Source organism: Leguminivora glycinivorella, chromosome 8 (genome assembly GCF_023078275.1).
Source record: "Leguminivora glycinivorella isolate SPB_JAAS2020 chromosome 8, LegGlyc_1.1, whole genome shotgun sequence".
Lineage (NCBI taxonomy): Eukaryota > Metazoa > Arthropoda > Insecta > Lepidoptera > Tortricidae > Leguminivora > Leguminivora glycinivorella.
The window spans coordinates 8,972,969-9,000,050 of record NC_062978.1 but is presented as its reverse complement, the minus strand read 5'-3'; the positions used below and the strand labels follow the sequence as shown (position 1 = coordinate 9,000,050).

The 27,082-nt window shown below is 40.9% G+C and overlaps 1 protein-coding gene across 1 annotated transcript in view; it reads left to right on the top strand.

Annotated features, from left to right (window-relative positions):
• Positions 1–27,082, top strand: part of LOC125229240 (neurogenic protein mastermind-like) — a 64,214-nt gene that overhangs the window by 27,299 nt on the left and 9,833 nt on the right. Inside the window, exons 2-4 of the mRNA XM_048134048.1 lie at positions 2,900–3,110; positions 9,819–10,577; positions 22,989–23,109. Of these exons, the coding sequence (XP_047990005.1) occupies positions 2,900–3,110; positions 9,819–10,577; positions 22,989–23,109 (1,091 nt within the window). The remainder of the gene's footprint in view (positions 1–2,899; positions 3,111–9,818; positions 10,578–22,988; positions 23,110–27,082) is intronic.

Here is a 27,082-nt window from a genome sequence, read left to right as displayed (position 1 = left end):
AAAACGGTTACCTAATCATTACTAGATTATCGCCATATGTATCACCCTATGCGGGCACTGATCAGATAGAGTACTATAAGACTTATAAGAGTAATGTACTTTAGTTATACTGCTGTATTTCGCGTCTCTTTCGTACTGAGCAGACTTTTACAGACTCTTCACGTCCGGGCAGCACTTCTAAAATATTTTCATTACACTAACTCGAATCAAAACTGATCTTATCTCATGCAGGTGTTATACTGAAGGACAACGGCCTGTATGTATTGTTCCCGTGGGAGTTATGAATTGTAAAAAAAAAAAACTATAACTTCTGTTTAATTTAATATCAGTTTAAATTATTACTATATTAACACAATTTTTAATCGTGGCTGAATGCCGGATCTGTTTGTGCATTCGGTGCCTACTGCCTAACAGCAGTAGCACCGCCGTTTGAAATATATATATATATATATAAAGAAGAAACTGACTGACTAACTGACTTAAATATCAACGCACAGCCGAAACCGCTGGTCCTTGTAGGCGCCCGTGAAGGAGTAAAATCCAAATTTGGCACGTAGGTTCCTTATTGTATAGGAGCACTAAGAAAGGATTTTTCAAAATTAAGGGGGACCCCCGGGAAAACAAGATTAAATTAGAACGCGGTCAAAGCCGCGGAAAAAGCTATTTTTGTAATATTTCACTTAACCCCCTCGTTGCCCAATGTACTTGTACTATTTTTGAAACCTTTAAAAGATCTCTTATTTTTTAGCTTTTTGGGTCGTTAAATTTTTTCCATGAAGTTACTGAAAGCGAAAGTTAAGACAATACCTCATAATTTCAGTATTGTAAGGATTCTGGATGGAGTTTCAATTGTTTACCGGCTGGCTCGCCTAGCTCGTCCTTATATCTGGGGGCTCGGTAATGCCCCCGCCAAGACTACAAGCTACCGTTGCTCGGAGCGTTGCGTCGGTTTTATGGTCTGTCCATAAGTTTCAGATCCTCATGTAGCTACATAGAGCCAAGCTTTTAACTCTACAGACACTAATTTCACAAATTATATTAAAATTTGTCGCTTGTTCTTATTGTCGGTTGTCAATAAGGCGCTATTTCCGACAACCGATGTGTACCTTTTGATTTAAACGAATGTGACGTTATCAATTTGTCAAGGTTTTTTGGTAAATTCGTTGTAATACGACGATATTTGGTATTCAAGTAAGATAAAACGTAGAACTATGTTTTACGAAGAACAACCGACCAAATGCAAGTCTCCTTGCACGGCTCCGTATAGAAATTGAACATAGGTATTGTTTAATATTTTTAATTGCTACAAAATAAACAATTTTTTTTCTTGTGTTGCCTCATGTTACTCCAAGTATAAACATAAACGATGGAGCTATTAGTTTAGAATACGATGGCTGAATAAACGGATTAGTTAGTAATGATTTTTACGAAGCAGGCGTAGTTCGCAATAACATTTGCTCAAGGTGACCGCTCTGTCGCGGCTGACTGAGCATCGGTTAGAAATTACAGCCATTTATGCACAGCGACATACTGGGGTTTTGGATTTGCTATAGCTACTACACCAGTACAACTTGTAGAAACATATGTAGGCAATATTACCTACTACCTTATTCTGTAGTGTCAGACGGAACTAAGGTCCGACCGAGAACGATTTTTTTGTCTCGGCCGAGAACGAGACCGAGACCGAGAATGAATGGCATTCTCGGCCGAGACCGAGACCGAGACCGAGAATTAGTGAAATAGAAGATAAAACACGTATTTTACGCAAAAATAAAAAAATACCGACTAGACTTTTATAAAAAACACATAAACCGCTCAATCAATCATGTTTGCTAAAGTTTTCCTTGAAAACCTTTACTAAACATTCACGATTTCTAGGTAGGTTCAAAAGTTGGTGTTACATTACACCTATTGGTGTTCAGAGTAGAGATGACATATAAGATATTATTTTCAAAATTTTATAGTTTTAGGCGAACAAAAAATACACCCACTTAAAGTGTAGCAATATTTTTTACGATTTTTGCATATGCCTCCAAAGGACTGTAGTCACGAGTATTTATGATTTTAATTCCAATTCGCCACACGTTCCATTATAGATGAAAACATATTTTTTTCACATTGTGTTTTTTTTATGCCAATCGATTCCATTCTCCTATTTTTTTCTTTTCTAATTTTTTTCATATATGAATTTTATGGGAAAAGTTTTTCGCGATTTGTAACTTTTCTAGCCGGAATTTTTTTAGTCCCATACAAGCTTTTGATCCTGGATAGGAATGGGATCGATTGGAGTAAAAAAAAGTTTCATTAATTTGAAATCGAGGGAAGGTCTCCTTAGACCATTTTCGCGTAGGACCACGAGATCTCATAGCTGACCTTACTGACCCGCTATCAAAATACACCCTTTTATTTGATTGTTACAGCCTTAAAAAATCTTAAAATATGGATACGTAATTAATCGAAATCACGAAAAATGTCACGCCACCTAGGCAATGCGACCATTGGTGACTAAGAAGAGAAGCTAACAGTTCACTATGTAAAATAAAAATCAGTCTCGGTCTGGCCGAGAATCTCGGCCGATTTTGGCCGAGAACCGAGACCGAGATCTCGGCCCGATTTTCGGCCGAGAATGCCGAGACAGAGACCGAGACCGAGATCTCGGTCGGACCTTAGACGGAACTAAGTTTTCATTCAACCATTTGATGCCACATTTTAACGTCGAATTTCTATCAGTTATGTCGTTCACTTAACATCTGGAAAGTCTGCGCTTAGTTAAGTTTGATTTGAACCTATAATAAAACAAGTTAAATGAAGTGTAAATATTTCCTGATACATTAAACAATATGAACTTAATAGTGTAGAAAGTTCTAAAGAAGTATTCTAATCTTGTGATTGTTTTCAGACGAAGAATCGATGCGTATCGTCGGAGACAGAACGAGTGCGTCCCTCGCTTCGACCAGTCGTTCACGGGCGCCTGCGAGCAGCAGAACCTCGAGACCAGCGCGCTGCAGAAGCGGTTCCTCGAGGGCAAGGCCAAGCGACAGGCCAAGAAGAGCGACCGCAAGCCCGACCTGCCCGCCATCAGCGGGAATCTGCACAGTAGCGTGCATGTGGTGAGTCTATTGCAACTTTTGCACCTTCACAGGCGCCTGCAAGCAGCAAAATCTTAAGACTAGCGCGCTGCAGAAGCGGTTCCTTGAAGGTAAGGCCAAGCGACAGGCCAAGAAGAGCGACCGCAAGCCCGACCAGCCCGCCATCAGCAGGAACCTGCACAGTAGCGTGCATGTGGTGAGCTGGTGAGTCAATTGTTATTTTGCTCCTTTACGGGCTGCCTACAAGCAGCAGAATCGTAAGACTAGCGTGCTGCAGAATCGGTTCCTCGAGGGCAAGGCCAAGCGACAGGCCCAGAAGACTGACCGCAAGCCCGACCAGCCCGCCATCAGCGGGAACCTGCACAGTAGTATGCATGTGGTGAGCTGGTGAGTCTATTATAATTTTGATAATTCACGGGCGCCTCCAGGCAGCAGAATATTAAGACTATCGCGCTGCGGTAGCGGGTCCTCGAAGGTAAGGCCAAAAGGCAGGCCAAGAAAAGCGACCGCAAGCCCGACCTGCCCGCCATCAGCGGGATCTGCATACATAGTAGCGTGCATGTGGTGAATTAATTGTTATTTTGCTCTTTCACGGCCGAACTTTATCAAATCTAAATAAGATAAAAATATGTACCTATATGCTTGGTTCCCCATGTAATTACTTATTCTCGAACTTTGTTCCCGGACATCATTTGCTTTGAATGTACTTTTAGCCTGACGTGATTCTTGTTTTGCATTGTACAAATATAATTGCGAGCTTAACCCTGCGCAGCGCTACCTGGCTGTGTCATTATCTCTGACATGACGTTCCGAGAATCTTTACTCGTAAACAACTTTGCTTATAGCGTTACTGAAAAGGCTTATGAGCAGTGAACGGAAAACATACGCCCGTTCTTTTGGTTGAGGAGTTTGATCTGCGTTCACACATAAAGCTACCCTGCAAGAACCTTATGGCTTACGGATTAAGGTATGTCAATAGTGAGTTAGGTGTTTGTATTGTTTAAGTAGACGCGCGACACGTGTGCGGGCTACCTTAGTAATTAACAATGGCGCAGTAGCACGTGCCGCGGCCGCGGACCCGCCGCCCGCCCGGATGCGACAACGTCAATTGACTTGACCCCATGAGGCCAGCCGTCCTGTTCGCGTTCGATTCCTACTGCTAATGTAATTACATTTGCGTTAACGCGATAAAAAATGTATTGCGATTGAAATTATTTCATTAGAACCTTAAAGAAGATATTTAAATTAAGAATAGTGCATATGATAGAAGAATTAGCGTAGCGTCTGATTTAATCACGTTGATTCACGATTTTTGTTGTTCTAGCAAAAATTGTGTGCATAAAGCAGATTACGGCTATAATTTCAAAGCATCTAGCCAAACGTACAAACTTCAACGCTCTGGGGCGAAGACTGTACTTTCATTAGGGGGTGAGTCCATTGACGACGGTAATTTCTTATATGATCTGCAGACGATTCGTCTGCTCGTTCGTTCGTTACCCCAACACGCTTTAACCGACTTTCTAAATACTGCTCGCTGTTACCCAATCATCACTACAATTTACTGTTAATATTTCTACGTTTTTTGTTAAATCTACTGATCAATTACCTAATTGATAGACTAGATAATATTATGAAATATAACTAGTCATCGGGACCAGGAAGTGGTGTAAATCGAAGTAGATACCCCGCTAAATCTTCCAAAGTCGTTAATCAGTGAAGCACCAAACGAAATGAAATGGAGTAACTTTAATAACGTCACTTAATGAAATACGCACTCCCAGCCAGTACGCAATTTATCCAGAGTAATGGGCGATTAAGCGCGTCTAGTATTTTATTTATACGGGTACAGGATCTAGTCAACGTATCGATTACACTCGCTAGGTAGGACCAAGGACTTGTGCGCAGTACTTTCAGATGAGTACCCAACATGTCAATAGCTGTACTCGTGTGCATGCACAATCCATCTAATCTATAGCCAAAATGGAACAGAAAGCAGTGTTTGCCTTACGCAAACCTACTACGCCTATAATAATAATCCGATTCTCACCGTTTTGAACCCGTGTGGTGACAGGGGGCCGATTTTTGAGTCTCACTTTCACTAAAATACCGGTTGAAAACGGTGAATTGCCTATTATTTTCAGTGACAATTTTCTGAATTCGAACGCCGTGAGACTCAAAAATCGGCCCCCAGGTTAAGAATTTCACCATTCCCTTTCTTCCCGTGAGTGTCGTAGAAGTCGACTATGGAATACAATGTTAAATTGCAACGTAGGCGAGTGGCTGGCAACCTGTCACTGCAATGTCACAATTTTCGTTTTTTTGCAGCCCCTTATTTTTTGCCAAGACTGGCACTTAAACTTGAGTAGTTTCATAGCCTCTGCCTACCCCTTTATGGGATATAGGCCTGATTGTATGTACTTATGTATGTATTTTACTTTGTTCAAGGAACATCGCCGCTGCCGCTGATTGATTGTATTATTAAGTATGCATCTCGCAGCAACTGCGACTTTACCTGGCGAAGGTCGAAATGTTTTTTCTTGCCGCATGACTCGTCTAGTCCAATCAGTCGTCGCTCCACGATTTCTTCTACTAAACAATACTCATTCAATATTTCAATCCCTATCATCTATCATTTGCATGAAGTGAGTCAAAGAAGGTTTAATATTCACATTTCGTTAAAGGGACACTTCTAGTTAGCGCTGGATGGAAACTAACGCAGTAACAGTATCCTCAGTATGCGTCGCGCTCTCGACATGTAAAGGCGGGGTCGCTACTCTTGAGAAAGGTCCTCGAAATTGGATCGAAACATGTCGAACGCTATATCGACTTAATACGTCAGTAGATAACCCGCTTAAAATATTTTTAAATAGTATCCTCATGTTAGGATATCGGAAATCGGTACATCTTAACCCACTTATTCGTAAACGTACACTAAAGTTATCAAGCCGATAAAGTTCGTTTGTCCCTTTCCGACGTATTGGTGTGATAGAAAGGGACAAACGAACTTTATCGGCTTGATAACTTTAGTGTAGGTACGTTTATGAATAAGGGGGTAATAATATATACGATACCACAGCCAAACAGACTGACATTAGTTTCAAATTCATAAAACTCATCTTTTTGGGTCGTTGGACTCGTCGGAGGTAACCCGGGTGTCTTCCGTCGCAAGAATCGCGCGGCGGAAACAAAAGTTCCTTCTAATTTTTTGGTTTTACGCCCCAACATATTTAAGACTGATGGTGTTGTCAATAGACAGACTTAGTAGTTGCTTGCGTACTTAGGGCCGGTCCGCGGGTTGTGCAAACGTGAGCTGCGCGAGTTTCACAACCGAACGCCTCGCATTGTCTCGCGCCGCTCACCGCGACGACCTCCGCGCCATTTTCTGAATCTGCTCTCTGACACCATTTTATATATTAATTTTATATTGCACAGAAAAGTTACCAAACGATGGCTAAGCATAGAAACATTCTAAATTTACTGTATTGGGAGGACTTGATCCCACGACACGACCTCTGGATCGGTAGCCCAGTTCTCTTCCATCTGAGCTACCAAGTCGCCACCCGCCGGCAAAAATGTCCTCCATAAAACCACTATTTTGTTTCGTGTTTGCTCTAGGTATTGAACTACGGAATGAGTAAAAAATAGACTATGCCTTGAGTGTAAGATGCTTATCCTTACCTTAAAGCCTTACTACACTAATATACCACAGATCCGCGTTCGGTTTTTCTAACTTCCTTTTCCGTTCGTCCCAAGTCGTATAATTTGCTAACCTTTGTCATTAGCAGTTAAGTAGATACGCATTAACACTCGATACGACACAATTAGTAATGATTTGATAAAGATAAATTATTCACGCTGGCAGCAAACTACATCTTGCATTAATTTTATTACTAATATAAATTTGTAAGTACTTGATAACAATGTCCGGCAACGTAACGTAAACATAATTGTTATCGGCGCGGTACCTCCGTAACGTTCATAACCCAATTGCGTATGCAATCTATGGCAGGCTTCAAACTAAGTTAGTACGCTTACTTACATTACATAATTCTTATACATATGTAGCATACGCAAGTACAGTATGCGCTAGGGGAGCTACCGGGGATGAGTTCGATTTCCTACTCTCTCTTCAACCAGGGGATCGATTTTTAAATTTCGAACGCACGAATTCGCCGTTCGAAAGTCTGTAGAAAACGACGTAATGCTATTTTAGAAAAAGGACGGCTAGTAATTTTAAAACTAGTGGTAATGACCACTCGGTTTTGATTCTGTTAGTAGAATTTAAATCGCTAGTAGTGGAGATATTATTTAACGAATTTCACGAAATCGAATGGCCGAGATTCAAAAATCGGCCCCCTGTACGGAATTTCCTGTCAGGAATGGGTCGCTTATATAAATTATTGCCTGCTGCTTGGCATTGGCCATTTAATCATACCATGAGCATACTGGACAGGATGCGGTAAGATCCTGCATCTTATCGTGATTGTACGAAATGACCTCTGCTGGAGGTGCCATTTTCTTTTCTTTAATTGGATTGTCATAGAACTGATGTGGCTGATACTAGGGACGCTGATACTCTATTTTATGGCTGATACTTCACTAAAAAGAAGAGCTCTGCCTCCAGTAGTGGAGTATGTAGGTATAAAAAACCGGCCAAGAGCGTGTCGGGCCACGCTCAGTGTAGGGTTCCGTAGTTTTTCGTATTTTTCTCAAAAACTACTGAAGCTATCAAGTTCAAAACAATTTTCCTAGAAAGTCTTTATAAAGTTCTACTTTTGTGATTTTTTTCATATTTTTGAAACATATGGTTCAAAAGTTAGAGGGGGGGGGACGCACTTTTTTTTCCTTTAGGAGCGATTATTTCCGAAAATATTAATATTATCAAAAAACGATCTTAGTAAACCCTTATTCATTTTTAAATACCTATCCAACAATATATCACACGTTGGGGTTGGAATGAAAAAAAATATCAGCCCCCACTTTACATGTAGGGGGGGTACCCTAATAAAACATTTTTTTCCATTTTTTATTTTTGCACTTTGTTGGCGTGATTGAAATACATATTGGTACCAAATTTCAGCTTTCTAGTGCTTACGGTTACTGAGATTATCCGCGGACGGACGGACGGACGGACGGACGGACGGACGGACGGACGGACGGACGGACGGACGGACGGACGGACAGACAGACATGGCGAAACTATAAGGGTTCCTAGTTGACTACGGAACCCTAAAAAAGCAAGAGTTTGTATATGCTCGGCCCCTGACATCGCTATTCAGAAGTTCTTAGATTAGACGTCATTGTGTTTTTAAAAATAAAGCGTCATCAGCTTGTTGCGGCAGAAACTAATTGGTGTAAACATTAAAAAATAGCATAAGTAGTTCTTGAGATATTTAATAATGTGACAGACAGACAGACAGACGGAGAGAGCGGCACCATAAGGGTTCCTTTTGTACCTTTTTGGTACGGAACGCTAAAAATGACCCCTTTTTGATACATATTTCTAATCGCGGAGCTAAAGCTAAGTTCATTATAATAAACTCTTTAAGTATACAGCGACAATACTCTGCCAAATCATACAATATCATATTTTATACACATGTTGAGTTTGAGTGCATTATTAGAATCGTCTGCAAGAGTCTGACAATTGTCGAGTTGATGTCCCAATAATATAGTTACGTTATAATATATGAATGTTTTGTTGTGAACGCAGTGTTTACAGTTGCAGATGCGGTGCGGCTAGATATTTTACATTGTGCACGAGTATAGGTATGGAGTACTGCGATGTGTGCGCACGTGATTAATCCGCCAAGGTCCCGCTGCACATTGTTTGCGGTTGCTTAGGCCCACATGTAGCGCAGAGATTGAAAGTACCTTCCAGCACAACGACTCTCTACGTATTACTCATTTCGTTGTGAACATAAGTAGATATCTACCTATTTATGTACCTATGATGTAAAATACCGTGCTAAAGAGAAAAATTCTGGTGGTATGTATAGGGCCCTATATTCTTCTCACTCCGCACAATTGATTTTAATGTATGTGTTCCGAGTTGCGTTTATAAGACGGATAGTACGGATATGCGCCTGGTGATATAGTAAAAAGCAAATCGCTTTGAAGTCTTATTTACGAGTAAGATCAGACCGCCTCCCATGAGATGAGCTGCGTTCTCGCGTGTGAGTCCATTCTTAAATTCGAACTAGAGGTACGCACGAGAATGCAGCTCATGCTAGCAGGTCTGATATCTGATATACATATTGATATTGCTTGCACTCAAGACTGTGCGCTTGTTTATTATTACCACCATTTGAGCATATAAATAAAGTGAATGAAAAAATAATACATTATCTAGTTTTCTCTTATAGGAATCGTCATTCCCGCGTCAATGTATTACTACGACACTGAATTGTGAAATCCAACATTCGTAGTCTGAAAGCGTAAAGTTTGATAGTGAGGACAGAAATCATTAAATCATGCAATTATGTTCACTACCATTTTATCTTTTGCTTTAGTTACCTACAGAACCCATTAAAAAAAAAACAATATGTATGTCTTTATTGATGTTTTTAAATGTTTATTGGGATCTAAGGATAACCCGCGAAAATTTCTTTTGACAAGTTTCACACAGTTGACCCAACGACCGCTGGTCGGATTCTAATTATAGTATTCAATATTGTGTTTTAATAGGTGGCACAAGTTTATCTATTAACACAGTGTCTTTTGTTACAGCAACAAAAATTTGGTTGCGGCGATTACGAACCGCCGGCGAAGCTGCAATGCGGGGGCATCGGCGGCGCCGGCGAGGCGCTCACCAAGTTCTCGGTGGAGATCGTACAGCAGCTCGAGTTCACCACCTCCGCCGCCGACTCGCAGCCGCAGCAGATCTCCACCAACGTGACGGTCAAGGCTCTCGCCAACGCCGTCAAGACGTCCAACTCGCCGCCCCCGCAAGCCCCGCCGCGCGTGCCCACGCCGCTCGACTGCGACCGCGAGTGCAAGGCCGAGTGCAAGTCTGAAGTCGCCGAGGACGAATTCGTCGGCCTGGACGAATGCGCTGCTGCCCTGGAGCGCGACGCCGCCTCCGCGTTCCCCGGGCTGGCCGAGCTGATCGGCGAAGACGACGGCGACGATACTTTCGAAGATCTCATTACCGAAATAGCGGAGTACCCAGAGTTTATGAAAGATTTCGATCTGGACGGAAGCAGGTTCAACGGGCTAGGCGGCATGGAGCCTCCGGAGGGCGAGCCCGCGCCGCGGTACGGCGGCACGAGTGGCGAGATGTCGCCCGCCGCGCAGACGCTGAAGCACATGGCGGAGCAGCACCAGCAGGCGGCGGGCGGCGACTGGCGCTACCGCGGCTACGGCCCGGCCGGCGGCCCCAGCGCCGGGCCCGGCACCGGCCCCTACCGTCCCAGGCCTTCGCTCGAACACCTGCACATGTCGCAGCATCAGCAGCTGCATCTCTCGCAGCCTCATCATAATCTTCAGGTACGTCACAAATTCTACTTCGTTATATTTAAACGGATAGCAAAATGACAGTGGGTTGTACAACTTTCCCGATTTCTACACGGAAGCCGCGTACAAATAGAGTTAACTCCGCTGCAGTGTGTTTAGTACCTAGCACAGAACGTGGAACAGTTATTTGCAATGTCATTGCATATAACATTTGACTTTTCTAATACATCCTGCTCTGATTTCGCTGCAGAATTAACTAGGACCAACATAAACTATTATTTCTTCCAATTTATTAAATGTGACAATGTTTGGTTGCTTATGCTCCCAGATCTCCCAGAAGATTGGCTACTCAACGGTATCCTAATAATGTTCAATTCATCAACTATTTTTAAAATTTACAACATACATTCAGTATACAACCAAGCCAATAGGTATACGTCTTTTCCACAGACAAGCACAATGGCTTTCGTTTCAATTTGAAATGCAGATTAGCAATATGCACATTATGCACAATGACCGAGGAGTAAACGGCGAGAGCGGCCAATTGAAGCCAAATCGCTCGGTGCCACAATATTATCGAACTAAATAGCATTCCAGTACTTATGAGCCCATTATGCTGTGTGCGAGACGAGAGAATTACCCCAATTGTTTAAAATACACCGGAAAATGTTAAAAGCGTGCCGTTTACGCGCCAAAATTTTTATCCCTTTTTTGCAGTAGTAATTTGGCTGGACGTCGTTAATTTAGTATTAAATGGCCAGTAAGAGTAATTTTCTATATGAAACAGGTCCCTAGGTGGTTAAAGTAATTTGAAGTCTTCTTTATTGGGTATTTCGTGACGTGAAAGGACATAAAAAACATGGGAGTCTGGTGTGGTATCGACCGGGCAGGCGTGCGCGCGCCGGGCGCGGCGCGAGGCATCGGGCTCCCGCCGTGCCGCCGCCCTAACCTCTGTTTCTCTGATAACTTCAACTTAAAAAAAAACTTTAATATATTGATTTAAATTCGATGATCACCGATTTGTATAAACGTTATGTTCGACTTCGCATTAAAATTAAAGCGCACAATATAATTAACATTAACGATAGCTATATATATTATTGATATTTCAAATGAATCTAAATTGGACACTAAATTTAGCGCGATAAGGATCAAATTAATATTAAGTAGGCCGCAACAGCTGAAGCCAATGCGATTAGAAATCAATTTGTTTGTTACTGTTAATGCATCGCGCTCTTCTTAGACAGCGTCCTAATTGGGCTACAATTCTACGCGATCTTCCGATTCCATCACGTGACTATGGCTAGGCTACACAATGTCCTCATATAAGGCACTGGTCCCACCGGGAGCTAGTAAGCTATGAGCTATCGGCTATAAAAACGAACAAAAGATAAGCACCCCCGTGCGAATAAAAGAGACACAGCGATATTGATAGCTCACCGCTGGGCGAGTAACTATAAACATCGCCGTGTCTCTTTTATTTACACGGGAGTGATTATCTTTTGTTCGTTTTTATAGCCGATAGCTCATAGCTTACTAGCTCGCAGTGGGACCAGTGCCTATAATGTCGTCGGCCGATTGCAAGTTCCGGAAGATCGTTATGAAATTTGTATGAAAATTATTTTCTCGTTCCCTGAGTTAACAGAGCCTATTAAGGTATTTACTGAGCAGTTTGTCTTTCGGGCATCTGAAGCAACGTCAGAAACCTAGGATAATAAAATAACCTAATGGTTTAATATATGACTACCGTCAAAACATTAGACAGGAACATTAGAAATGTGATCTGCCGGCCTAGCCGAATGAATGACAATCGTTGACGCTAGACGCCGATCGAAGCGCAGTCTGGCTCTGTCGCGCCAATAAGGCGATAGAAATAGCGATGTTATCATAAGCGTTTGTGCAATTGGCTACGTACTCTGCTAGATTTACGATAGGCGACTAACATATAGGTACTCCTATAGTCGCTATACATATACAATTGATACGTTTGTTCCCGCGATGCTGTGCATTAATTAGGACTACTACAAAGATTAGGGCACCGATTTAATCTCGACGTAGTCGTCATGACTCATGTCATGAGATGAATGTATAACTGCGACAGCTGAGTAACATTCCGCTTAACATAAGCGCATCTGATACCATTTCCAATGTGTATAGTAAAAAGTATTAATTAATTTAATTTTCATATTTAGGTACTTACTTTGCTTCGATAATTTCGAAAATGACGGGTAAAAAAAACATCTCATAAAAGCAATATTGGTCTGAAAATGTAAAATTTTTCAATGTAATTTTTCTGTAATAACTCGTAGTACATACCAAAATAAAGAAAACAAATATATGATTAAAATTGCAAAACTACTGATATAACAATTGGCAACATTGTCGTCGAAATGCGATGAGCGCGATAAAGCAGCAGGTGTAATTGTTATTGTATAGTTGCGATGTGCTGCGCGCAGATGTGTGGTGCCCACATGTTTGTCTTCCGAGCGAGCCCCTTCAGAGTTCAAGTTCCATTACCATTGTCCTATTTACGGCCAACACCACTTCGGAAAGCAGTTCATAGTGACCAACAGATTAGACGAGTGCCTCATTAACTCATTATAACAATAAAAACATGTTAGAAATTGAGTACTTACATAGAAAGTATAGAGATAGACACAGTATTTCTTACAGAAGTTCGTGAATAGCTTAATGGTTTAAAAAAAAACTGTTTTCGAGTGCACAATGCAATCAGCACAAAAACTAATAATTTCGAATCTGTTACTTTCAATCTGTTGCCCGTGTGGTGACGGGTTAAGAATTTCACCACCCCCTTTCTTCCCGTGGGTGTCGTAGAAGTCGACTGTGGGATACGGGTTAAACTGTGGCGTAGGCGAGAGGCTGGCAACCTGTCACTGCAATGTCACAATTTTCGTTTTCTTTCAACCCTTTTTTGCCAAGAGTGGCACTGAAACTTGAGTAGTTCATGTGCTCTGCCTACCCCTTTATGGGATACAGGCGTGATTGTATGTGTGTTACTCTCAATATCAAGTTCACAATCTATAAAGATGTATATAAGTAAAGTAGTAATAGAGTCACCAGTACAGTATACCACATGAAACATAAAACACATTTCCCATATTGATCTTACCGACTACTTGCAATACATTACAAAATATAAATAAATCAAATTCTTGATCCCGATGAATCATATTTTGTAGTCTAATAAGTTGATTTTAAGTTTTTTTGCGCTGCCGCCAACTGAGAAGTCTGAATAGTAAGTTAAAGTATAATTTTATTAATACATAGTTGTTACGCGGCCTTGGTGATAGACTTGTAGCGGCATATCGGAATAATGTTCCGTCGTGTCGCTCTCGGCATGTGTGGAGTGAACACGTGTGCAATGCAGGAAGCAATTGGGACGGGAGTACGCACGCACTTTTTGTTCTAACTCGCCTCCTAGTGTCATCGCGCGCCGCCGCCCCCGCTCTTATCTCCGCTCCTGACGGCTTTACAGGGTTATTGACTTTACATTACACTTTTATTTAAGTAATAACTTGAATTTAACATCTTTAACTATTAAGGATGATCCTGTAATTCATCTCTTATTCGTTGGCACTTTATACATATACCTAACTGTTGGATCGTAGCCTAGTTCTAGGATCTTATTTGAAAATCATATCTTAGAAACATTTTTCTGCGAAACAAATATTTTGGGTTCTTCTATTAACACAAAGTTAAAAACCCTTTAGTTGTTTGGTTTCAGGCGTTGACCTTTTTTTACAAACAACTTTTTAAAAAGAAGTCGTAATAAACATTTTTTTTTTCTTATCTTCATAAATTTTGTTCGCGAAATAGAAGGACAATCTTTTACCGTAAAACCATTACAGAAAATGACGATTGGTTGAGAAAGAAGAGCAAACCTTTGCTTACCGCAAGCAAAGGTTTGCTCTTCTTTCTTTACCGTTGATATTCAACATAATATGCTCAGTCAATCTGTGTAAAAATAAAAAGGTCTATAATATTTATTTATACAGGTATATACAGGGTGAAATAAAAACCGTTAAAACTTTGCATAGTGACTTTTGAGGTCATAATGAACAACTTTTATTATGAGACCAATGCTGAAATCGCGAAAAAAATTTGGCCGTTCCATAGAAATGAGCGGCATCATGACAGTCGAAATGTATGAAACAGGCATTTTTTTGCGTTTTCAGCATTGGTCTCATTAGTCTCATAATAGGCATTGGTCCCACCGCGAGCTAGTAAGCTATGAGCTATCGGCTATAAAAACGAACAAAAGATATTGATAGTTCACCGCTGGGCGAGTAACTATAAACATTGCCGTGTCTCTTTTATTTACACAGGAGTGTCATCTTTGTTCGTTTTTATAGCCGATAGCTCGTACTAGCTCGCGGTGGGACCAGTGCCTTAATATAAGTCTTGTTCATTGTGACCTCAAAAGTCATGCAAATTCTGAACGGTCCTTTTTATTTCACCGTGTATATTAGTATTAGTACTATTAGCACACGAGAAAAGTTCAATATGAAGGGTTGGCCACGCATTGACTCGGGGTCTACCGGGCGGGCGGGTGCGTTGGCGTTCTCGGTCCTGGCGTGGGCGTAGCTCGATACACGTAGGCAGCCGGGGTTGTTGCCATCTAAGTATTCAAAAATTAATTAAATTTAATTAAGTCCTACTTCTAACTCTACAAGGAAAATCTAGTTGTTACACGAATGAAGCATATACCTAGCATGCACTGCAATATTATCAGCAGGGCAGAATATCGTGCGAGCCGTCCTAACGTAGCCTGGTCGATACTTCCGTGGTCTTGCTATACTAGATATCGACGCTCTCTAAAACTATTCAATTTTAAGTACTCCAATATTACACTTTTTCTGAGTATAGCTACAGATGTAGTGCGAAAAGGTTTTCCATATTTTCCGGAAACGTTCGTATTTGTCATGCTAATTCAGACACTTCGTTTTACGTTTTGTACTGACACTGTCTGAAATAGCATGACACGTCGCGTCGTTCGTTCGTTTCCGCAAAGACATAATCATATGTAACTCCGTCACATATCAAGCTAAGCATATGTGCCAAATTGTCAAAACTGTGGTGTCGAGAGATGGCAGTCTATGTTTTACACCAGTGTCGAGAACAAAAGATGGCAGTCTATGCACTGTGATTATTAAAATCGCCGTATTTTTTATTCTTTTTTGACAGTAACTCTCTATAATACTCGATCCTCCTTGGTTTCCGTAAACATACGAAGGAAAAGCTTTTCGCACTACATCTTGTATTTTTATTTTAGAGTCATTCCCTTAGGCCTTGACAGAATATTAGCGGTGCACACATTGCTGCCATTGTTGGACATAAGTAGCTCGTCTGTTGTTTTTGTATTGACTTTCTTATTTCATAAAATACCTCGCTACCTATAGATTCAGTAAAACATGAACAGGTAATGAAATCTGCTCCAATCGTCGCGTTTAAATGTCGTACGTGGGCGAAGTCTTGGTGGCGGTCGATATCACACAATAGAAATTGCAATTGTTTTACAGTGTTCTTCAAAAAATGTTAACTTTATGGTCAACTTCAGACCTGAAGGTCGTTAATGTAACGCAAAAGCCCGTTATTAATATAAGTTCAGTACCAAAATGAACAAATAATTTGTTAATAAGAACTTCATCGGTTTGCGTTCAAAATTGAAATGTCATGCGATTTCCATATAATACCTATAAAATAAATTGTGACCAAATTCTCCTGAAATAACCTTGCAGACCAATCGGAACTGTTATCATCGGGCCATCTAACAGTTATTGTATTTATCGCCTTATTTGTCCGTACATGTATTGGCGCAATCGAGAGTTGATTGAGATTTGAGACACACTAGATCATTCTCATATGTCACCAGTGTAAGTTGAAATTACCGTAAATGTCAGTAAATAACAGCTATCTAGTAAATGAGATCTGCATCGCTGCGCGTTCAAATGTCATGGGCGGGCGGCTCCCGAGGGCGGTCGATTTCCTGCGAGACCCCTACCCTACCGACCTTACAACACAACACTCATGGCTATTTTTATTTCACACTATATCGGTAAGTACCGATTACACATTAATAGTAATAGATTTTTATTGCGATGGATTCTAGACACACAAAAAAGACAAGTACTAGGTACCTACTTACACTTAGGTACTACTTTTTGTACAACGTTATTGTTATAAACTAAAATCGTAATCGTAAGAACGGCACAGAGCTGCCGGCGTATCACGCTGCCAATTTTATCACTTATCCACGTGGATAAAGCATCCGTCACGCTTCAGCAAGTATGTCAGTGTGAGAGTGACAGATGTCTTATCCACGTGGATAAGTGATAAAATTGGCAGCATGATACGCCGGCTGGTTCATGTCATCTTATATCTCTATTAGGCATCCATGCTGGCATTTTTATTTCACTATATCGATTTCTTTGTCATACCGGTTCGTGAAAAACACTATGTGCCTTCGATATTACTATGTATACTCATAACAAAACCTATACCTACTACCCCAACCTTATAAATATGGTAATAATGTGAAGTAAACAAACTTATTTACATTCAATATTTCGTAATCACGCACTTTTGAATGGCAATCATGATCTTATCAAAAATTTATATAATTTATATCAAATAATAATTAATAAAATGTCAGTGAAAAATCCCTTAAGAAACATTCATGCAGGTTATTATAACATAATCTAATCTATCTTACTTGTTTGACATTATTTTACTTCCATATTGACATTAAATATACCTACTAATTATTCAAACATTAAACATGCAAATGTAACCAATACTAGATCCTGATAGAGCCTCACACAGAATTCATTGCTTTGTTTTTTTTTTTACATTTAATATCAATTAAACATATAAATTCGAGAGCGCTGTATCGTACTCAACTCAAGTCATTCAATAAAATAATCGTATGTATTTGAAACCGGTCTCTTTCGTTTCACACGGGAGCGATCCTTACCTGCCGAGTGATTGCAATCCTCGGGTCATTTCAAGCGATGTGTGATCAGATAAGGTGCCGTTAGGTTGTCTGGCTTCACAATGCTCCGCTTCTACCTCGGCCGGCGTAGAGTAACAAAAATCGCGGGTGCTGGGGAGCGGGGAGACAGAACAGGTTTCCCGTGTCGCTGGGCGCATCACCGCCTGTCGACGCACAGCCAATCTGTCACACCTGTGATCTACAATCCATAGTCCATCTACATTTTAATGCGTCATTCAATTACTCCGACATAAATGTTTACTGTATAACAAGCCGAACGTTTAAGATTATTTATTTATTGTTTTGAGTAGATCCAACCGCTGATTAAATTACAATATTATAATCTTAACTAGTTCAATAACTAGTTTACAGCAAGTCGCACACACAATTCAATATGGAATAAAACAGCAAGCTCAGTGTAGGGTTCCGTAGTTTTCCGTATTTTTCTCAAAAACTATGAACCTATCAAAAAACAATTTTCCTAGAAAGTCTTTATAAAGTTCTACTTTTGTGATTTTTTTCATATTTTTTAAACATATGGTTCAAAAGTTAGAGGGGGGGGACGCACTTTTTTTTTCTTTAGGAGCGATTATTTCCGTATTAATATTATCAAAAAACGATCTTAGTAAACCCTATTCATTTTAAAATACCTATCCAACAATATATCACACGTTGGGTTTAGAATGAAAAAAAATATCAGCCCCCACTTTACATGTAGGGGGTAAATAAAACATTTTTTTCCATTTTTTATTTTTGCACTTTGTCGGCGTGATTTAAATACATATTGGTACCAAATTTCAGCTTTCTAGTGCTAACGGTTACTGAGATTATCCGCGGACGGACGGACGGACGGACGGACAGACAGACATGGCGAAACATAAGTAAGTTGACTACGGAACCCTAAAAAGTATGGTAAGTAAGTAAGTACCTAAGTAAGTAAATATTCTTTATTGCACCATTTTACATGTAAAAAATATACAGAATAACTAACTAACTCTGATCGGTATAAAACCCAAACTAAACTTTCGGCACTCGAAGACGAAAATCTGTAGAAAAAAGCCGAAATATTATTTTTGTATTACGAGCGCTATAACTTTAATCTAATGGTATCAATCAATATACCGGGTGCCCGGTAATTAATGGACATAACCACCAAGAGGGCATACCTTATACTGGTCCAGAAAATCGACTTTTAGGTTTAGTAAAAGTCGCCTGGTTTTCGAGATTTTCACACTTTTTAAAATTTTAGGTAGTATTAAAATTTTAAAAATTGTGAAAATCTCGAAAACCAGGCGACTTTTACTAAACCTTAAAGTCGATTTTCTGGACCAGTATAAGGTGCCCTCTTGGTGGATAAAAGGTTGTCCATTAATTACCGGGCACCCTGTATAGTATGGAATGTAATTGTATACCTATATTATACTACGTATATATTTACATATTACGTCACTGTGGCGGAATTTATTTGCCGATTCATCGTTATCTCCTACGTCTGTTATCTATATTCTAGGTAAAGATACTGGTAAAGTTTGGAATTCTTATCCGTGTCCGTTTAAGTGTTAAGTTTGTAGAGAGAAGGTTAAATTTGTGATAGGACATTTCGTAAATATGTTAAATCTTTATGTACTTCTATGTATAACGTAATCAACTAATCAACCTCATATTCCAGCGGTTTGTTAAAAAGAAAACACTTTGAGTAATATTGAAACAATAGTAAAGCGTAAATCAATTATTAGTTGTTTTTAATACACACACATACGCGACGAATGGTCATAGTCGAAAACCGGCTATTGTTGGAAACTTAATTGAAGCACGGAGTATTTTTATGTGCGTGTTAATTAGTAGCTGGGCAAGATTCTAACTTTACACCAGAAATTAGCTTTAGATAGGTGAAATGTAAAATGGTAAAATGAAGTGAATTACATATAGTGACATCCGCTTGATAGTGATCATATCTAGCGCTTATTATTTCACATATCGAACGTTAGCATCTTGCTGTAATCCGAATGTCTCAACTCTCAATCAATGTTGTATAATTATAAATGACGAAATATTCCCAGCCCTTACTGCCGTGCAATATTCAATATTACTCGTAAGCGTAACATCAGATTTTTGCCAAAGTTGTACAAAGCAATAAAATGCTAAATATTAACCGGGGATTGACACAAAATGACCTGATTGATTTCGGTGAAAACATTAAATGTCCAATACTTACTTACCTACGCAATTGATACCTACATGTATAGGTTGTGCTCTTTGTCTCAATTCAAATGAGGTTACTGATTGTTAATTTTGTTTTGAGAGTATTGTGTTGTGTGTGCTGTCAGTGCTGTCTGAATTTAATGTTTTTAAATACGCGTAACATCCTTTAATCCAATGGTCAATCTTTCTCGACATAAGGTGATAGAATCATCTTATCTTCTATGTGTTTAAGTATTGTATTTTAACTTTATCAAATTTTTTGTAATTTTACGGGCAAATAATATAGGCAATTAGGCACCATGGTTGTTGACTTGCGGAATACGAAATGCTCAATACAAGTGCAAATATATCTCTATTTATGGAAGCCAAAAGCCAATTCTACATATATTGATACAGGTAGAATGTTACGTATCATTAGCTGATTTTTGTAGTTGTATTTCCGAGTAATTTAAGGTTAAATATAAACCTAATTAGCCGATTAATGAATATTGTCATGAAATAAAAGTATGGAAACAGAATTATATCACCTATGATGAATTTACAATACATCCCGACCCGACGCTTCGAACACTTTACATCGTAGCCAACGGGTCACCCGTTATAATTTATAATCCGTTTCCATAGTTTTATTTGATGAGTGACTATCGCGCTAATATAAATGAAAGCGTATAACATGCTGATTAAGATTTATTATATGTGAAAAGTATAGTTTTGTTAGTTATTTTTTAATTAATAATAATGCAAAAAATACTTTTTTTTTACTCTCTTTTTTGATTTTTGTGACTCAAAAAGGCAATAAAAACGGCCACTTAGCTAAAAAATATGTTATATAAATCATTTAACTACATTATTAAGCTATCTGTTGCTTTTTAAATTTCTACGATCGGATAATAAATAAGCAAACTACAACCACATACCTGTAGGCGGGGAGTACCGCTTGACACGCGTTCCCATACATTCGGCGTCTACCAAATTACACCTCGCGCAAAATTCGTTTCAAGCAGATATACCTCTAATCTTATTCATCGTAACCTATCAATATTGGTATCTTTTGAAAGTACAATTAAAGTACTTTAAGAAACAATGTCAATCATTTTCTTAAAATCAATAATCGCCAGTCTGCGGTGGTTACAAAGGAAAAAAGTGGGTATGCAATTTGACTGGTTTCCTAGGTTTGATACCCTAGACGAGTTTAAAAGGGGAGGTAAAGGTGACATATGGGTTGTTCTCTGGCCTAAAAGCTATACAGAGGGTCAGGGGAGAAAAAAACTAGGGTTTAAGTTTAGTTTTAAGTTATTTTTTCTTTTATTTGTTGATTTTATTGTGTTTAATTTTTTTGTAATTTTATCAAGGATACACATTGGTTTCTTTTGCTGAAAATTCCCTTTTTTATGAGAAATGTTATGAATTTCATGGCATTTTCCGATAGAGACTAAAATTAACTTTCAAATAAGGCCACATAGTCATACTGATACATAGTCATACCCTTAATAATTATTATATCTTATACTTTTAAACGAGCAATTCTTGTATATTTATTTATTTATTTATTTATTTATTTATTTATTTATTTATTTATTTATTTATTTATTTATATATATATTTATTTACACTGACGATCTCGGAAACCGCTCTAACGATTTCGCAGAAATTTGTTATGTGGGGGTTTTTGGGGTGAAAAATCGGTCTAACTTATCCTTAGGTCCCGGAAAACGCGAATTTTCGAGTTTTCATGCGTTTTTCTTCGCGCGCCATCTCGTGTGCAGTAGTTGTACTGTTAAGACAGAATTCTTTCGGTCGATGTAAGTACTATTTATTGCAAACACTAGATGGCGACACAGGTCAAGGCTAAAACGTATAGAAAATACACTATTTGAGTTTTTGTGGCGAAATGCGCGCCATCTCGTGTGGAGTAGTTGTGTTGTTAAGGCTGAGAATTCTTACGCTCGATGTAGGTACTATTCATTTTTGAACTAGATGGCGACACATGTCAAGGATACGAAACAGAACCGAGCGAAGCTCGGTTGCCCAGATATTAAGTAAAAGTATGACTATGTGGCCTACTGATACATAGTCATACCCTTAATATTATATAAGTAAAACTATGACTATGTGGCCTTATTTGAAAGTTAATTTTAGTCTCTATCGGAAAAAGCCATAAAATTCATAACATTTCTCATAAAAAAGGCAACTTTTAGCAAAAGAAACCAACGTGTATTCTTGATAAAATTACAAAAAAATTAAACACAATAAAATCAACAAATAAAGGAAAAAATAACTTAAAACTAAACTTAAACCCTAGTTTTTTCTCCCCTGACCCTCTGTGTAGCTTTTAGGCCAGAGAAAAACCCATATGTCACCTTTACCTCCCCTTTTAAACTCGTCTAGGGTATCAAACCTAGGAAACCTTTTCCTTTGTAACCACCACAGACTGGCGATTATTGATTTAAAAAAAATTATTGACATTGTTTTTTAAAGTACTTTAATTGTGCTTTCAAATGATATCAATATTGATAGGTTACGATGAATAAGATTAGAGGTATATCTGCTTGAAACGAATTTTGCGCGAGGTGTAATTTGGTAGACGCCGAATGTATGGGAACGCGTGTCAAGCGGTACTCCCCGCCTACAGGTATGTGGTTGTAGTTTGCTCATTTATTATCTTCTAGACAAATTGGCAAAAAATTGAAACCCGGGACCGCGATCTTTGTGACGTCATAGTTAACCCCCCCACAGTCTGAGAATGCGACAAGTCATTATTTCGTATTCAGTAAAGTCTACCGATCACAACGATACCACTTGTCAGCAGTATACTCTCCAGTCACTTCAACTTTTTCCGAGACCCTCTCGCCGCTCTACTAAAATGAATATTTCTTTTTTTTTGCCACTTTTATGAAGTGTGATATTTTTGAAAAAAAAATGCTATTTCTACTAAGAATTATGTACATAAAATGCTATTATATGTACATAATATAATATCCTAGTAGTTAAAAAAATTGTCCCATACGATTTTTTCTTATTTTGTTACCATTTTCGGTACATGTTGTACGGGGTAACAAAAGAGGAAGGTAACAAAAATGCATGGAAATTCTGAGACGCTTTTTGTCTCCCAGTGAGATTGAAAGTACTCGTGATTCTGAGTACAATTGACCTAAAATTCCCTAAAACAATCAAATTTTTTTATGGCAAAAAAAAAAAGAAATGCTCAAATGTAGTGTGTTCTGTGGCAGGTGTCCGCGGCTCAGCACATGCAGGTGAGCGGGTCCGGCAGCGGGCACGTGTCCGTGGCGGCGCAGCAGGGCATGTACGCCAGCTTCCAGCACCAGCAGCCCACCTCGCAGCACCATCAAGGTAACCCAGTCTAACCACCACATACTCCACAATCCACATCCTGTAGGAGGTAGGGCATAGCGAATGATATTCCGCTTTGTGCGGTAGGGCATTGCACAGCGGATATCATCTCGCTCGAATCTAGAGCAGTGCCCAACTGGGGAAGTACCTCCGCCTTACAGAAGACCGGAGCCAAATAGCACTAGACCCTACTCATAGTGTTGTGTTCCAGCCGGTGAGTAAGGCTGCCAGAGCTCAACGAGGGTGCGGTGTGCTGGTGACGGAAGGACCTACGGAACTAATTTGTTCCGTCTATTGTCCTTTGATTTGAGTCGTCGGCAACCCGAACCCTCCTTGGAACTTGTACACTCCTTTTTACTGCATGTGTACTTAACACTGATTTGAGTCGTCGGCAACCCGAACCCTCCTTGGAACTTGTACACTCCTTTTTACTGCATGTGTACTTAACACAGCAGTGTACAAGTTTCTAATGGGTTGGCAATGCGCATGTGACACTTCTTGAGTTTCAGGCGTCCATAGGTTACGGTGATCGCTTTTTCTTTTTCAGGCGGACCGTATGCTTGTTTGCCACCGACGTAGTATAAAAAAAAAACATCTTAGCTTTTGGCTTATCTCAAACACCGATGTTCGCAAATTCCTGAGTGCTTAGACAATTTGCCAATCGATCAAGCTTCGTAGCGTATACTGTAGTTATCTGTCTCTCTCGCTATCGCCCTTCCGTATTGGCGTGACAGAGCCAGTAGCGAAGCATTTTAAGAACTTTGATGTGTTAAGGTGTTGGTACCCGTTACAAAAAAATTTGTACCGCTCGCATGTTACGCCGTAACTAGAGGTATTAGAATGACCAGCTTTCCATATTGATAATGTGTGTGCACACACTTTAGCACGAATGCCTTTGTTAAAAATCGAAAATCATCCACGAATGTCCCGCATCTCATTCAATGCAATAATGTACCATTTCCATGTATGCGATTCTCTGTGATTTACCTTTCAAGCGCACTTTAGGTCATTGCTCGGGATAATTAATATATGAACCTGAGTAATTATGTACTTATGTATGACACACAAAATGCCATAGAAAGTAATCATCGGTATTGGCTTGGCACTGAGCGCGGCCACTTCGCTCTCACTGCGGCTTTGTTAGGTTAATAATATAAAAATTTTACCTTCCAATAAAATACAAAGTGTGGAAATTAACTGTAAAAGTAGTGTAACTATCTGTACTGTAGCAGGGTAACGTAATTGATACTGCTTTTGTCAACCCTTCGTAAAAATTATCTAAATCAATATTAGCTTTGATATGACTATTTAAAGTCCAACGTCTTACGTCCATATCAAACACAGAAAAGGGTCATCACTCACGCGCCCAAGGGCTATTTGTTACAATACTGGTATTTTCGATCAGACTATTTCGCGTCAAGCGAGCGCGGTTGCAAGCGAGACTCCTGAACTCTGAACTCTTTTTAGTGAGGGCATTTGAGGATACCGATCGCTCGGTAAAACTAGCCTAGAAGATGAAAAGTACGAGCGCTGTCGATTGCTACTACACTGAACGGAGGTATCAGTCGATTTCTTTAAGTCAGTCATTGACTCTTAGGGTAATCCATTACCTAATCCAAAACCCGATGCGACGGATTTCTACTTCGTGCAATGAAGGTCGACAGAGTAGACTGAGAGGTGGAGACGTCCGTGTCGCATCGCTGGTGGTTGCTGAACACGTCGTGGTAGCAGGTCAAGGGGTGAATTTAACACCGCCACACATGCGCGCTTTAAGAGCGTAGGCGGAGCGCAATAATGGCGGTGCACCGCACTAACGCTGGCGTTGCGCCCAGTGGGCGCTAGCGGGAACGAACGAGCGCTGATAGCGAGCGCAACGCGCGCGGGACGCGAGCGGAATGCACGCGCATTCAGCGCGCTGATAGCGTAGCGTTAGCGAAGCGGAATGCGCTTTATGTGTGGCGGAGGCTTAATACGTACCGTTGTACGGCGTAATGCAGGGCTCTCGCAGACGAAGAGGTACGATGACGGGCGAAGCAGAAGAAGGCGAGGTCACCGAAGGTCACTTACTTGGCTCCCAGGGGGTGCATACTGACCTCGTACGACAGTCTGTTGGAGTCAGCAGTTACTGTCGTAGTCACTCGTAACAGAAGAGATGTAGTCCTGCCATCGTACAGCATAACATAACATACAACTGAACTGTGCATAGCATATAGTGCTATGCGAACCTTAATCCGACTGCATGTCACTTCAGTCGCCAGCGCCACCGCCTGTTGAAGACTATTCTCCATCGGAAGAGCTTTAGTTCGTACAATGTTCCGATTATTGAAGGTCTTATCGGGCTGCAGATGCAAGCAAAACAGGGGCGATTGGCCTACAGCTATCGGCAGCTGTACGAGGTAATGCTGGAAACTACAGCGGTGCAACCTTCCTCTGTAGACCACGAAAGTTGTGAGATTTATGAAATCGGGTTCTACGATCGAATCAAGCACTATATCAATTGAGTATAGTCGAGCCAGATGATAACTACTGAAGTACTCCTGAGTTCCTGGCCCCTCTCGCTTTGAGCTGGAATCTGAAGTTCACTAAGGCGAAGCAGGTCTATTCTTCCCAATTTGTTTATTAGAGGCTCGGCGAATAAGTTAATCTCTCGAATGGACAGGGGGCGCCACAAGCCTCCGGGAAATCATCGTGTACTTGGAACCCCCGCGGCCAGATTGCCGATCGGTTTTGGTGTCCGCCCGGTAAACAGACGCACGCTCAGGATGCAGGACGCTGGCTCGAATTCAGATCTGGACATTCTGAAAGGGATTTTTTTTTTTTTTTTTCTCGCAAACCTTTACGATGTCTTTGACCTACACAATGAGCGATGTACAGGAATCACAGGGTCTTCTCGCGAGGCGCCTCTCCGATTAGATAGCTCGCGAACATCGTCAGGACACCCTCGCAGCAGTGCGGCTCCTCGTCCGGTTATTGACGTCTTACCTCGTTCAACTATGGGTGTCCAAACCACGTTAGGACGTAGCATCTTTAGAATTTATCTGTTCTCACTTCGGCGACGGAGGAGTCCTTGGTCAAAATAGAGTGTAAATACAGTCGTACTTCACGGGAACTGGAAAGAGAAGAGTGGATACCATAGTGTACGGGATGTCAGCTGATAGCGGCGCCCGGCGTCACATTGGAGGGTAGTATCAGCCTGGTCAGCAACAGAGTCTGCAACGATACCGTAGCAGACGGAGCCTGGATAGTCGTGGTCGTGGTACCATTGTAGGGGAAGACAGTGTTCGCGGTGAGCGTGACATCTTAGGCGCGACGGGCGTTATCAGCGTGGCGGCTAGCAAGGGCCCACATCAGCAATCTTACCAGCTTGTCACTGCAGCAGACGCTGTTATGTTCGGCGGTGAGATTGAGACGGCCGTCGTCAGCTCGAAAGGCGTCTCGATGCCCTGTCGCGTCACGCAGTATCGTGCTCGGTGGCCTTCTCGAGGTGGCCGCCGTCAGCGCGGGAGGCACCGGCGCAAGCGTGGCAGTCAGCTACATCGGTGAACAGCATCAACAGAGTTCGCGGCGTCGTCACGGCAAACGCGGCAGGAAAATTAGCGACGCCTTCGTGGTAGCCGCAGTATTGCGCTCGGTGGCGCGATGAAGGTCGCCGCGTCTACAATCTTACCTCGTGCGATCGAGGCGACATCAAGGCGCCAGCATGAGCGTGTCGGCCGACGACACCGGTGGAAAACTTCAAGTAGCTTGCGGCGTTGTCACGGCAGACGCAGCAGAAGGATTGCGACGCCTGTGCAGCGGTTAACAGTATTACGCTCCGCATCACCACTGAGGCGCCAGCATAAGCGTGGCGGCCAGCAATACTGGTGGACAGCTTCGGCAGGGTCGCGTCTCGCGTCGTTGTCACGGCATATGAACGCTCTACATCACCATCGAGGCGCCAGCATAAGCGTGGCGGCCAGCGATACTGGTGGAC